At 47.6% G+C, this 14911-nt stretch overlaps 1 protein-coding gene across 1 annotated transcript in view; it reads left to right on the top strand.

The window, feature by feature from the left end:
* LOC133416391 (uncharacterized) overlaps nucleotides 1-14911 on the top strand; it is a 28940-nt gene that overhangs the window by 8028 nt on the left and 6001 nt on the right. The window contains exons 3-7 of the mRNA XM_061703240.1: nucleotides 3960-4818; nucleotides 7523-7638; nucleotides 7871-7972; nucleotides 8033-8167; nucleotides 8308-8385. Of these exons, the coding sequence (XP_061559224.1) occupies nucleotides 3960-4818; nucleotides 7523-7638; nucleotides 7871-7972; nucleotides 8033-8167; nucleotides 8308-8385 (1290 nt within the window). The remainder of the gene's footprint in view (nucleotides 1-3959; nucleotides 4819-7522; nucleotides 7639-7870; nucleotides 7973-8032; nucleotides 8168-8307; nucleotides 8386-14911) is intronic.

Genomic DNA, 14911 nt, shown 5'->3' with positions numbered 1-14911 from the left:
TTTGTTGCCCGTGCCGATTTTGAGATCGGCTAGCAAATGGGAAAGAAAAATAAATAATCGGACATGCAGGACATCGAACCACCAATCCGCTTTCGAGTGTTGTTGTAGCTGTGGCACCCCGTTGTCCAAAAAGTAACGATCAGCAGTAAGTGAGAGGACGCCCTCGGGGGGGGGGGTTTGCTGCTGTCACTGGGGCGATGAGAAATCCACTCGCCGTACGCACCGCACGCCACGAGGGTTAGCAATGTTTCTCCTTTACATCTCCGCAGCAAGGGCTGGGCCCCGGCTCTCTTTTAGGGCCAGGAATGGTGCTTTTTGAATCTTCTGCAGGTCCAGAGCTCGGGGCGCTTCTGGCCCAATCGTACGAGCTCAAGTGCACCACTGGTGCTGTGCGGGCCTGAAACACGGATGTTCGCAGATAACCTTGCTTCGTTGTTTTCTGCTCATGCAGCAATCTGCCATGTGCTGATTATCCTGTTCGCCGGCAGAGGAGTGCGCCTTGACACACACGCGCGCATGCACGCTCACAAGACAAACAAACACAGCACAAAACCCAATATGTTCAATGGCGCACAACCTATTCACGATAGCGCAATGAGTAGCTCATTACCCGTTTAGAAAATATGATTTCTCCACTACGACCGTTTGTGCGAAACGTCTCCACCAGACATTCATTTGCCGTTCGGGTCGCAGGTGAGCCGGAGCCCGTCCCAGCGGACTGAGTGCGCCCTGAAATTTCCGCCAGCCAATCACAAAGGCCCAATAAGACAATCTACCATTCACGTTCGCACCCACGGACGATTCAGAATCTTCGGTCGACCTCACGTGCATTTGTTGGGGGACGAAAACCCCCCGACTCCACACAGGCGGGCAGGCGCCGAGATTTGAACTGTGAGGCGGACGTGCTGCTCACTCGCTAGCAAGCTGCGCACCAATAACGGAAGGGAAAAAGCGCCGGGACCTCCAAATTTGGCATGTTCTCACACTTCCCATTCCTACAAAGTTCTTGGTTGGGAGAACGTTCCGATTTTCAGTAGGCTGGATGCCGACAATTTGAAAGGTAATTTCAGGAGGTCCGAAAGTGCAGCTGAGCTTTATTGTGGTTCGGCGCGCTCGTGGCGTGAAAGTCAGCGTAGCGTACGCACTCACAGCTGCGCCGTCACGTTTGCCGTTTTGCACGAGTCGCACACGCGGCCGACCCGGCCGACCCCCCGCTCGTCGGCTCGTGCGAGACCGCACACGAGGAAACACACTTGGCAGTTCTTCGTCTGCCTTTCGCTTTCAGCTGCTTCCGCTCCTCAAAGGAAGAAGACGCGCTTGTTTGTAACTCACCGAGGAGAAACTTACGACAGAACCTCTACATGTCTTACAAAGAGCGCTTGTGTCAGCGGGGACGTACCCGACTTCTTGCCCCGCATAATACCGCCACTTTCACATCACAATTATAGAAATCATCAATGCTATAGAAAAACAATATAACAGCACGCAACTGCGCCACGTCCGTTATTTAGAGCCGTTCAGAATCAATACTCATCGAGTGACATGACAAAAACATTAAAAATGTCAATAAAACGCTTCGTTAGCATCAGAGATTTGGAATATTAAATGTATTGCGTGTAGTGTTTTGCGAGTCGGCGTTGGTTCCAGAAACAGTTCCATTGCTAACATCGTTTTACATGTTACACAAAAACACATCGATTTCATACTTAACATACACATAAATGTACTGGAAGCAGTGCAGCCAAGAGAAAAAGACCGTTGAGAATAAATTAATACGGCCTCATGGAACAAATACTGGAATTTCGGTTGTAAATGTCGTTCAGTGCTTGTGATTGTGTTGAGGCCAGCAGAGGAGCTCTTGCCGGCCCAGAAGCCAATCATCGTTCAAAGCGCTGACGCGACTGCTTTCCAGCAACCCGAGGACCACACACTCATCGGGTTTCTTCTAAAATACTCTATTACGTACAGTACAACAAAGTTCCATCCGCTTTTCTAATACCAATATTTACATTTTAGGAATACAGCAGGTTTAGCTTATAGAAACCTTTTTTTCTCACCCTGCGCAAACATCTCACATTTTAGCAGTTGCTTTGGCAGCTGGCCTTTGAATACAAGTGAAGCCTCGTAAAAAGACACTATGAGACAGTTCATTAGGTACACCGGCGCGATCTAAAGACATGAGACGAAGCAAAGAAGTCCGCCTCTGCACGGCTCCGTTTTGAGAGCGTCGGACGTTCGTTATTGCGGCTGTAGTGCGCAGAAGGTGCGACATACGAGGGTCAAAACATTCGAAAGAGCTCCCGCTGCTAACTACAACCACAACAATAAACGTGTCAGTAGAGGTTGACTTTTGGATGACGCGCTTGTATTGGCGCTCATTGAGATTGAGCAGGTACGCTTATTATTGTGGTCAGTGAGTCAATCAGCTAAATGCGTGAATGCGCAATGTGTAACACACACACACACACACACACACACACACACACGATTGTGTTTACTGTAGCTGGTCCACCCCACCTGGGGCCAGCTTGCATCGATCTCTTTTCGGCTGCCCGGATGCGAGTGCGTTCGAAGTCATTGGCTCCTCCACGCGGGAAGCATGCGCATCCGCTGCATTTTGGCAGCGGGCACGGCGTGATGTGCGGGCGCATCCGCCGCTCGTTACAAAGCGCTGACCGTGCAATCCTGAAGGCCCGTTCCTCCTCTGCAGTGGCTAACTCGGATCAACATTGCTGGGTAATATTCAGTGTTTGGTATGACAAACGGCAAACGGTTGAAGCACATGTGCAGATGTACACACGCTGATGTCAAAGCGGCGCGTGAGTCGCTCTACTTACTGGCATCCTCTCATGATGAGTTCATTTGTGCGCGTGTGTATTCCGCAGTAAATGCTACGCCATATTTTCGTCACAGCTACCGAGCAACAACTTGCGCACACATATGCATGAAGTGGCTCCCGTGCGCACACACGTTTGGTGTGGCAAATCTGGGTGAGATTTATTTCTTGAGGACAAGAAAGGCCAACATAAAACCTTTCAGACATGACAGGCGATGTTTAAAGTAACACGTAAACAGAGGCGAGCCATGCATGTGGCACCTGGGCCTTCCGTGGAAACCTCCCCACGACCAGACTCGATTTCTATGGCAGCACACAGAGGCTGAACTGAGCAACAGCACTTGGAAACACAAATTCATCGCGTCTCGGCTGGATTACGGTAGAGCGCTCTACTTTGGAGTCAGCCAGTCCGCCCTCAAATGTCTGCGGTTGTTACAAAATGCTGCTGCTCGCCTCTTAACTGGAGCACGTAAGAGGGAGCACGTCACTCCTATTCTGGCCTCGCTCCGCTGGCTGCCTTTGCGCTTTTATTTTAAGATTCTGCCATTTGTATACAAATCTCTAAACGGTCTCGACCGGACTTACCTCTCTGAGCCTCAGGTCAGCTGACCAGCTGCTCCTGGAGGTACCGAAATCTAAGTGGAAGCCGAAAGGGGGATATTGTTTCTAAATTATGTTACGTTCAGTTCAATGTGTCTTTATGGCCGTCACCTTGGTTCAGCTGCAGTTGTTCACTGCCAGCCATCTCAGTTCAAATGCGTATTTTACATCCAATATGTGGCCGTCAATGGGAGTGAATAGGTTAAAGTGCACTCTGAATAAAACTGAGTTGAGTGAAACCTAATTCAAGAAAACAAATTCAACACAACATAGACGCCTGGAAGCCGTGCAGGAAAGAGAAATGCTATGAAATAATTGGAACCAATATTAGAATGTCGGTGTAAATTTTCTCCGATTGTGTTTGAGCCAGCAGAGAAGGCCCTGACTGCATTTCACCTCGTGTAAAAATGTGGCAGTGTATGGCGCTTAATTTTAGAGGTTCCACTGTATCCATCCACTTGTTCAATTTCTGCAAGAACATTGAGCTTACCCTCCCTGTTCTGTTTCCTCCCTGCATCTGTAGGATCCTGCTAACTGTGGTGGTGATTTTCCGCATCTTGATAGTTGGCATAGTGGGCGAGAAGGTGTACGAGGACGAGCAGATCATGTTCATCTGCAACACCATGCAGCCCGGCTGCAACCAGGCCTGTTACGATAAGGCCTTCCCCATCTCGCACATCCGCTATTGGGTCTTCCAGATCATCTTGGTGTGCACGCCGAGCCTGTGCTTCATCACCTACTCCGTCCACCAGTCGGCCAAAGCTCGGGACCGCAGCTACTCGCTGCTGCACCCTTACATGGACCACCACGGTCACGGTCACCACGGCCGCCATCACGACCATCACGCTCGCAAGCTTCACTCCCGCAACATCAACGGCATCCTGGTGCACCCCGACAGCAGCAAGGAGGATCACGACTGCCTGGAGGTCAAAGAGATCCCCAACGGACCTCGAGGGCTCCCTCCAACGCACAAGAGCGCCAAAGTGCGGCGACAGGAAGGAATCTCCCGTTTCTACGTCATCCAGGTCGTGTTCCGCAACGCCCTGGAGATCGGCTTCTTGGCGGGCCAGTACTTCCTGTACGGCTTCAACGTGCCGGGAATGTTCGAGTGCGACCGCTACCCGTGCGTGAAGGAGGTGGAGTGTTACGTGTCTCGGCCCACGGAAAAGACCGTGTTCCTGGTCTTCATGTTCGCCGTCAGCGGCATTTGCGTGGTGCTCAACCTGGCTGAGCTCAACCACCTCGGCTGGCGGAAGATCAAGACGGCCATCCGCGGCGTGCAGGCCCGACGGAAGTCCATCTGCGAAGTGCGCAAGAAGGACGTTTCCCACCTGTCTCAGGCCCCCAACCTGGGCCGGACCCAGTCCAGCGAGTCGGCCTACGTCTGACAGAGGCTTCTCCGCCCGGGGGGCTCGAGCACACGGGACATTTTGGGGAAGAGGTCCTCGACCCCCGTCGACCATTAGGGCACAAAAGCTCACCGCTGCGTTATGACTTTTGAGGCTGCACAGAGAAGAAGAATCAGCTTCGGTGCTGCTTAAGCTCCTTCCGAAAAGTGGCGGAGCCTTCCACTCTGCCTAGGTGACACTAGGTGCCTTTAAAGAACCCAACAGACACAAATGAGCAATTTAAGATGATTAAAATACTGTAAAGGTAGGTTGAATTTGCATTGAGGAACGCCCCTCATCACTTGCCTTTGTTGGAGCTCATGAAAACCGTAACCCTCTTGTTTTCCTAAGATGTGCACATATGCAAAAGCTGCATACGCATGAGCGTAGAGGAAAAAAAGCCAATCGCTCACTTGAGTCGGAAAAGACTCATAAATGTCATTGGCACTCGGCCAACAAGCGCTTCACTTTTTCTGAAATGATGAAACACGATTCCACACCGGATTTAAGCGCACCGAGAAACACTTGATGTTGCAACCACACTGACATGATGGCCTTGCTGCCTTTGCCAGTCATTTGGCAACATTTTGGTGCTGTGCTAGCGCAACGCGTCGAGTCAGCAAAACACACGCGTGCACTGATGATGAGTCCCACACTTACCTCGCAGCGCTGCATCACACAACACACCTCAGTGCTCGCGGTGCCCGCAAAGCCGGGCGTTTACGTCCGCGAGAAACGCGTCGGGGTTCCCGCTTCGTGTGTACGATCACGCAACACACAACCTTTTCAATTCAACAGTAAAAAAAAAAAAAAAATATATATATATATATATATATATATATATATATACACACACACACACACACGGTTGTCACACATTTGAAGCTTTTTCACATGCAGATTGGGTGCCATATTTGAAACGTACTGTACATATTTGACATCTAGGAATTATTTATCATCATTATCTAGGATCTTCACTTGGATTAGGAAACAAGATTTAGGGTGGTCATGAAGATGATTCCTAGATGCCCAGCTTTAATAATATGTATTACCAATGTGCTCTCTGTTCAGCCTTCCCCCTTCCAATAGAAACTATATGTTCTGAAAAGTGTTTCCCCGCCTATGGACTGAAAAAGGCATGTTAAACAAGCATAACTAGAATGGGTAGATTATGACATTTAATTTAAGAAGAATTGTATTTATTTGCATCCCGCTCCTGTGAATTGTACTCAGCATGCATTATGATATTAAGAGATACAAAGCCTCCTATCATGGGAAAATTGAAAGTGAATATTTGAAAGGCTCCCAAACTGCAGCAATAATATTAATATATAATGTGTGAAAAGAAAATAAGTAAATAAATGATTATGCAAACAGTTCCGGCTTTCTGGTCCATCCATCCATCATTCTTATTACTTATCCTTCACAGGTCACTGGGAGCCGGTGGCCAATTAAATTCGTGAAGGATTATTACAGCAAAAAAATAAAAAATAAATAAAATATGCAAACCGCAAAACGGACAAAGTGTTCGTATGTGTGCAAAGTCATCCCACGTGCGGAAGCTAATCGGGTTGAGCCACAAGATGTGAGGATGAACAGACAGCCGTCCTTCAATGTCACTTCAACAAGAAGATGCTTGCTCAGTAGAGGCTTTTCCAAAGTTATTTCTTTTTCATTTCGGTATTTAAATATGTTAAATGTTCATCATGTCCAATGTAATTTGGACTGCCACTTAATACATAATTTAGTACCTTATTGCAGGTATAGAAAAGCAAATCAAGTAACATTTTAAAATGCCGAACTCGCATACAATGTGCAAAAAGAGTTAACGACTGTATAATAAAAGTACAATCAAGTGAAAGTACTTCCTCTTAGCATGTAGAGAAGTGAGCAAGGCTTTTAGCACTCTTGCAGAGATTTTGTGGCTTCATTCCCAAAGGTGTGCGAACGTAAACACTGTCCATCGCCAAGAGAACGCCATCATGCTTTTGGGCGCCATCATGCTTTTGGGCTGTTATCCTTAAAATGGAACTCAAGCCTTGGACGAGGTGAAAGGAATTATGAACAGTTCCAAAGAGCAAGCCATGTGAGTGCAAAACCTTCAGGCTTCTGCTAGAAAGCAAAACAAATAAATAAAAAGAATGTCTTTGAAGTTCATCAGAGACACTTTAAAAGGTGCGTGACTCACATGACTTTGAATGTGATTGGTTAATTAGCAACACATCCCAGTTAAAAGAGGGTGTGCATACTTGTGCAACCACTTGATCTCAGTTTCTTTTCGACTTCCCCTCTCGAAATGTTGTTTTGTTTTTTTTCCCCCCATTCGAGTCGTACAGATTACAGGTTACAATAAGGGTGGAAATGATTTCTCTTGGTCTTATGAATAGGGCGTGTAGACTTTTAATAACTACTATATATACAAATCGCCAAATATACGTGGCGTGTTTAGGGAGTAGGGAACAAGTGAAGACCGCTCAGGATTGGCGCTTCTATCTTGAGCTGCCCCAAAACTGAATGGCTTCTCGATTCATGGCGCGTGCCGCAGGCCCCGAAAGGTTCCGTGCCAATCGGCTAGAAAGTCATTGCTCCGTAATCACGTGATGAACGATACATCTCCGAGAGGGCGGATACATACGTCGTACTTTCGGCTGATGACTTATAAATGTTGGACCTTTTATCCCCCCTTCGTGGTTATAAGCTCGGAACTGAGTTTGCGATCGCGCTGCAAACCAACATCCGATACCTGTTGTCCAGTTTCAGACTTTTCAAGCCACTTTGTTGTCGTTGTAAGCGCATGCTGGTGTGGAAAGGCAGGTAAGCTCTCAGCAAGTTTCCGGGAGAAAACGACCCGGCGAGTTCAGTGGACCTTTTAGCGTTATTAAAACTTCAGTCAGCGCAGGCGGCGTGCCGAGCGGCCGAGGGAGCGCGGGGAGGCTTCGCGGGAGCAGAGGAAGACGCACCGGGGCGATGAAGCGCCGTGTTCATCAAGTCCATTGTCTGGTGGGATGTCGGCTCATGAATTTGGGGCATTTTCATTCACTTAAAGGCCACACTGGGTTCTTATTGACATGCGAGCGGCACTGCTGCGTGTGGCGTACGAGCGCATCGACGAGAATACAGCGCGCGCGCGCACACGCGCCACGAGTCGGTAAGTGGCCAGGCAAAAGCATGACTGAGGATATGGCCGGTCCGGTTGCCGTGGTGACAGGAGGGCGGTAATCATAAGCAGTACACGCGAGACAGTAATGAGGAGCACACGCGTCGCTCTGCTGATGCCTTGTGGTCCAAAAGCGCACGCCCACTCAGAACCGAGCAGTGCTGTACAACATCGGCTAAAGATCAGGTGAGTCGTGTCATCGACCCACTTGAAATCAAAGAGGCCGAACAGAAAATATCGTTTGATTGCTTATTTACCCGCGAGTGTGGAATTAAACAACCATTTGAATCCTTGGTTATCTGCGTATTTCCGTGCCCGTGTGCGAGCTGGACTGCCCTTCCGCCACATTGCAACGAAACGTGGGCTTTACAAGGACTGAAGCACTATTACGTCAAAGCCGCAAGGTAAGCAGAGCTGCGGCATTGGCACATATTAGCATTAGTTCATAGTGTTGCCGGCTGATAATAATGTTCGGCTAAGCGGTTGCGATGGGACTTAAGTGAATTTGCGTTCGGTGATTAGCTGCTGACAAGTGTAACGCGCGAGATGGGGGAGGTCACGTGACCAAACCCGGTCACGTATGCCACGCTAGGGAGCAGGACCGCGAGTCGATGACATGATTGCTTGAGGGCGAACTAGCTCAAATTGTGTTTTAGTTACGGCTGGTGTCTTTGGTGTCTCAAGAGTTAAATACACAAATATCATTTACTACATTAGATTTGATACAAATAGGATTCATGTAAACGAGTGAAAATTGTCATCGCCGGTAGCTCCGTGGTGATATCTCGTGTTAAATAAAATACTGTACATTGTCGATGTTTAAAGTTCGAAAGACGGTTTGTTTTTTGCTCCGAGGAAATCGTGTATGTACTGTACGTATGAGGTGGCAAAAATGCAAAGTGAGGTCTTTTGGTCCGTCCGCTTGGACCGTGTGCAAGTGTTCACACCTGGAGAAGTGCCACGAAAAAGCCCCGTGGCTCAGGCCATCATCAGTTGTGCGCGTTCATTCATTCTTTCGCCGCTTCATCGCAGCGTGTGAGTACAGCTCAGGTTACGTTCGTTTTCAAGAAAAAAGAAAGGTGCAGAGTTTTCGAGGGTGGGTGGCGTGCGAGTCGTGCGAATGCCGAATGAGAATGATGGACCCTGAAACACAGAACTAACGCCTTCCAACCATTTGAAAAGAGGTGTGTGCGTGCATTTTAACAAGTGCTTATGAACATTGGTGAGCTGCCCTTCCTGACTTCAAGTACTTTCCCATTTTGATATACACCGAGCCGGTCACCCGGTTTAGAAAACGGACGGATGGTACACCAATGTACACATGTACAGTGTTAGAAAATGTACATGATGAGCACTGTCCATTGTAGCAGCTCATAAATATGTGGCTTCTATTTTTGGGCCTTCGCAATCCATCTTTGCAGGCAGCGCGAACGCTCGGTCAGTGTGGCATGTTTGCTCGTCACGATGTCACCTCCCGACCTCCAAACGACGTCCGGCGAATCTTCCGCTTCGCCATCACCCTCCTTTTTTTGATTGTTCTTCTTATGTCGGTAAAGATAAATCCGAGCCAACCCATCGATTTCCATGAAGTGGCTATTCGCGGGGTCGCCTCGTCCGTCACGTTTTTCATCCCCGCGCGAGCGAGCGAGCGAACGAACCACACATCAGCGCGGCTCGTTCATTATTATTCGGCATAAAGAAGGATCATTTCATTAGTCGCTATTGTTCCTTGGATATTTACCTCCGTGCCTCTCGGCTCATTCATATAGATGAAAGTGGAGTTGGCGTGTCCCTGTGGATTCTGCTCCTCCTCTTGCAGCCTCTGAATGTCTTGTGCCATCATTTTGTGTCAGTCTCCATTTTGCTCTCTCTCTATCCCCCCCTCCCCCGCTTGGCACCCGCTCTGTGCCCTTCCTCTCGCTTCCCCCTCCTCTCTCTTTTTGTGCCTCCATCTGGCCCCATCTCCTCCTCCACCTGACTCACTGTGCTCCTTCTGACCTTGCCTGTCCTCTCTTAAATGGACCAGTTTTTTCTTTACCACCTGGGTAACATTCAAACACAATCACTCCCTTTCATATCCATCTAGCTGACCATTATAAACACCTTTTTTGTCTCCCAGTCGACCACATTTCTCTCTCTTCAAATCCATCATGAGTGTTTCCGGTTTCTCTCCATCCCTTTTCATGTGCGCACTCTTCAAAACATTCAGCAGGAATTATGTTGCATGACACCACACGTGTCAACCTCGAGGTCGGGGAAGAACAGGTCCGGAAATCAGACGTAATAAACTGAAGCCAAGATAAATCCGTTCAAAATGTTTTCTACCATGACTTTGACCTATCAACTGTAAAACAACATGATATTCTTTTCGAGCAGAAGGCTGAATGTTTTGTGCTGACATTGTGTAGCGTTTGGAAGTGTTGATAATTCCCCGCTTCCGGCTGAAGAAAACGGCCCCAAATCGAGACGCTGCCACAAACATTTTGGTGTTCGGTTTTGAAATTGATTTGTAAAGGTTAGACATTGTAATAATGGTGGGAACAGTTTTCAAATGCATTCAATCCTTTTTTAATATCCCAAAAACCTGGCATTTGAAGAGGGGTGTGTCGACTTTTTATATCCACCGTAGTACAGAAAGAGACCAAGCCCTGCCATGATTAGCGAAATTCCACAGGCGATTGACACCCTCCCCCCCCACCCCAAAAGCTTTATAGTTGCCTATAGATGCCACACGATGGCAGCAAAGCACTACTTTTGTATATATGGGAGCGCCTCAACTCACTTGAACATAGTCCCTTGGCATCAATATGCAACAAGATGGTGGTAAAGCCCTATTTTTGTTTCAACTGAGCTCTTCAACTCATGACACCATAATTAATTGTCACCTAGATGCCACAAGATGGCGCCAAAGCAATACTGTCATTGCTTTTTTTGCCTTGGGCCCACAAACAGGGGGGGTGACTTTTTCAAAAAATAACAGGATAGGTTCCAAAAGAATCATCTGAAAATAATTGAATACGCAAATCGCTATTATGCGGCGGAACACTATTTATATTTTGTTCTCTAAGTCTGACTTCAAATTCAATTGGTTGTTAAAAACATACATGGAAAAATCAGAGGTGGGGGCGGTTTTGCAGTGATAATAATATGCTGAGGCGATCATACATTTAGATGCTTGATTAACATTCGTCATTTCCACCAAGTACTCCCGTGGCGCTCGTCATTTGGAATGGAAGACCCTGATCTGGCGGCGCGTGTAGGCGGGATGGCGATATGTGCGTCAGAGACCTAAATAACGTGACATCATACCGGCAAGACGTGGTGTGACCCGTCAGTGGAATCATCGACCAAGCTCGCCAACACAGAACATGCCGATATGATGAAATCATCTTTAAAAGGCTTCATTTAGGGCTACGAATCTGTATTTTTTATTTATTTGTTTTATTTTTTTCATTCGTCCCAGCTTAGTTAAATCTTCTTTTCCTTTCGGCTTGTCAGAATCAGAATCAGAATCAGAATCAGAATCATCTTTATTTGCCAAGTATGTCCAAAAAACACACAAGGAATTCGCCTCCGGTAGTTGCAGCCGCTCTAGTACGACAACAGAGAACACTTTTGAGACACGTTTGTCCCGTTAGGGGTTGCCTCACAAAATATGTCAACTAAATGCGCAATGCACTTCTATGAGAAATGAACATTCAGTGGTCACTGGACTGGGATTTGGCTCGAAGGAAGAGGACAAAATTGGGGCAAACAAAAATCTTTCAAAGTCTCGCACATTTTTCAAGATCAAAGCACCCTTTTCTGTTTTGTCTGCGTGTCGATGACAAAAAGGGCGTATTTGCCTTGTCTCCTTTAAACGATGCAACCATTGTGCACTGTGTTCGTCTTTTTATTCATTTTATTTGATTATTTATACTGTATAAAAGTGACGATGCAGTTCCTGTACGCATACGTTCCCTTGCCCATTTCTCGTTTATTGACATTGAAGCCACCTAGCGAGACGTTTTTCTGTTTGCGACGCCTCAGGTCGTTGAGCGCCGCAATCGTCACTTTAAAGCCTCTGAGCAAGCTAAAGTCCATCCGGGGAAAGCTTCATCGCTCTGCCCAGCATCCGCTGAATCAAGCTTTTGTCGGACAGAACGCCTGCTCTAGCAGTTTGGTGGTTTCATCGGCGGTGGTAGTGGGAGGCGCTCTACTCCGACCAGATCCTGTTTCGACAAACTTGCCGTGGAAAGTGTCCATTTTCCTATGCGATGGATCGCCGTTGACGACCGTAGAGCTTCTCCAAGCGGTGCTGAACTGCAGTCGGGGACAGACAAACGTCCTGCCAGATGGCAATTTTGCGACGCCGCTTCCAAGTCAATTGCAGAGGAGGGCAACGGAATGATATGCTTACAAAAAGTTCAAAGTCTGAGCTGTCAAAGGCCGACGGCCTCACATCTGCGATCGGTCCGAACGAGACCTAGAACTAAACTAAGTAGAAAACAGAAAACGTATGTTGACGCTTGAGAGCGTAGACAAAATGAAGGTCGAAGCGATGTCCTGCAACTTTATCGAGACTCTCACCGAAAACGTCCTCCTGTCTCTGTACAGCTTTACAATCCTAAAATGACAACAAAGCTAGTGGCCTTTCCACAGTACACTTTCATGGAATACATACAGTACATACTGTTTAAGGTACTCTAGAGCTGGTATTATGAATTTTACTCGCACAAGAATATCTTTCGAGACTCAAATGGGGTGTGAACACAGACGTGTGATCACAGCGGCGCACCCACATATCTCTACAGATTGGCTTTTCCAGCGGAAGCCTAAATGAGCTTCCGCGGCAATAAATCCAGCCGGCCATTTGTCATCTCGACACGTCGCTGTTAGTTGCTGAACGTTAAAAAGAAGTGTGAAAGCTGCGGCCAAATTGTGTTTTCCTAACGCAAAGGAGGCCGCTAATGACGTAAATGCCCTTCACGAAGGTCACAGTCGTTCCGTCTCTCAGCACACACTGGATCAATAAACGCAGACTCCATGAATTAAGTGGAAGCCTAATCAGATTTGTTGTTATTCCTGTCTCAAAGACGGCGTTATGGCTTGCATGCGCACCGTGTTGTCACGCAAATGTGGTGTGGAAGCTTCAGTGCTGTTGGTGACGACAACACAGCAAAGCACGCATCCACCTTTAACATGTCCATTGCGCAGCTGGTGAGCCTCCTAAAGCCTTACGAGGTGGGGGGGGGATTTTTAGGGACATTTAGGGGTCACGGTTTGGAAGCTCAGTGGCCGCAAGGTGCGCAATGAAACACAGCGCCCTCGAGAGGATTTTACTCCACACTACAGCGCCCATACTGACTGCTTATCCTCAAAAACAGAAGAGACAATAGAGCTATCTTCTTCCACAGGAATTCTTGAACAAGCGGGGATGAACCACAAATAAGTGTAAGCCAAATGATTGTTATTTTCTTGTCATTGGAAAAAGATCCGCGAAGAGGTGAATCCACAGGTGGGTCCACTGTATATCGTTAAAGACAAGAAAAAGGCAACCGTGTGGAGACCAAAAGCTGCATTCGCACTAAAACTAGCGTGGGTATAATTATTCATCATCCCAGCAAGTATGAAAGAAGGCTTGGAATAGATAAGGAATATAAATGCGTTCCCCGCCGTGTCCAGCTCTTCTTCGGTGCAAGCGGCGTCATGCGCTGCCTGCGGCCTTAAGCTCTCCTTTGATATTCACGAACGCGGTGCACCTCATTATCAGCCCGCCTCTCGCTGTGCGCACGGCCGCACACACCGCAGCTCCTCCTCTCCCACAACTCAAGACAACGGCTGAATAAAAACAGGCCCGCAGTGCAACTCATTACATGTGCAGAAGCCAGTAGACTGTAGCACTATGGAATCAGCCACCTCATCATGAAGATGTAAATAACAATGTTTGGTTTGACCTGAGAGCGCATTTGCGGACTGCATGGTAACTCTTCAGAGTCCGAAACCATAACCGCATTGTTGGCAAATATTCTTTCCTTCAAGCGCTAACATAAAGCAATCCGGAACATCCGGCGTTGTCCTTAGTGAAACATTCAACTGCATTCGTTAAAGTTCTAATTCCGTCCAAGGCGTCACCCTGGCGACATCCCACGTTTGCGTGTCCTCCAGGCGACTCGTTTTCAATTAGCAGCTCCCGGCAGGATCGTTAACACGCAGCCGAGTGTCACACCGCCCCGAAACCAAATTAAAGCTGTTAGCTCTGTTTCTGAGCCGCCGGTGCTTGGAAACCCGCCGAGACTCATCACGATACGTTCCGACCGAACAACATATACAAATTATGAGGCATCCCCTGCACAATCTAATGAGATTCAACACAAGAGCTGTGTCAAACATTCTTCCTTTTCAAGGAAAATAATGCTCATCTTTGATTGGCAGAGAGGCATTAGTGTAACAATGATATCAGGATGTAAAAATGTGAGTATCTCTGTATTTGAAAGAAAAACTAAATGGCTAATAGGAGAGCAGTAAATGTTTTGGGTTTTTTGTTGTTGTTTTTTTAGTTGTGAAGCGACGACATACACTGCAGCATTCTCGCACTTGCATTATTCTTTTCAAATCACAATTTGTAAGCCATTTATTTTGCAAGGATAATGTTGTGTGAAACAAATTCGAAACATGTTTCAAGGGGCGCTTGTGTCAGTTACTGAGCGATTGTCCCTGTTGGCGTGAGAGCAAGTAGCGGGGTCGCACCGCATGAATATCGTCTTGCAAAAGTGGCAAACTGAGCACGAATCATTGATTTTCCGGGCCAGACAAAAGACACTTGTGAGTCACGTGTTCCGGTACTTGTGCTCCCGTGATGAATGGCCGCGTTCAGACAAACGCAGTCATGCCTGGTTTATCGCGGGGCAGAGGCTCCGGACCACCCCCGCGATACGCGAAATCCAACAA

This window comes from Phycodurus eques, chromosome 17 (assembly GCF_024500275.1).
Source record: "Phycodurus eques isolate BA_2022a chromosome 17, UOR_Pequ_1.1, whole genome shotgun sequence".
Taxonomy (NCBI): Eukaryota; Metazoa; Chordata; class Actinopteri; order Syngnathiformes; family Syngnathidae; genus Phycodurus; species Phycodurus eques.
The sequence above is the reverse complement of the archived record's forward strand: the minus strand, read 5'-3'. Positions and strand labels throughout refer to the sequence as shown.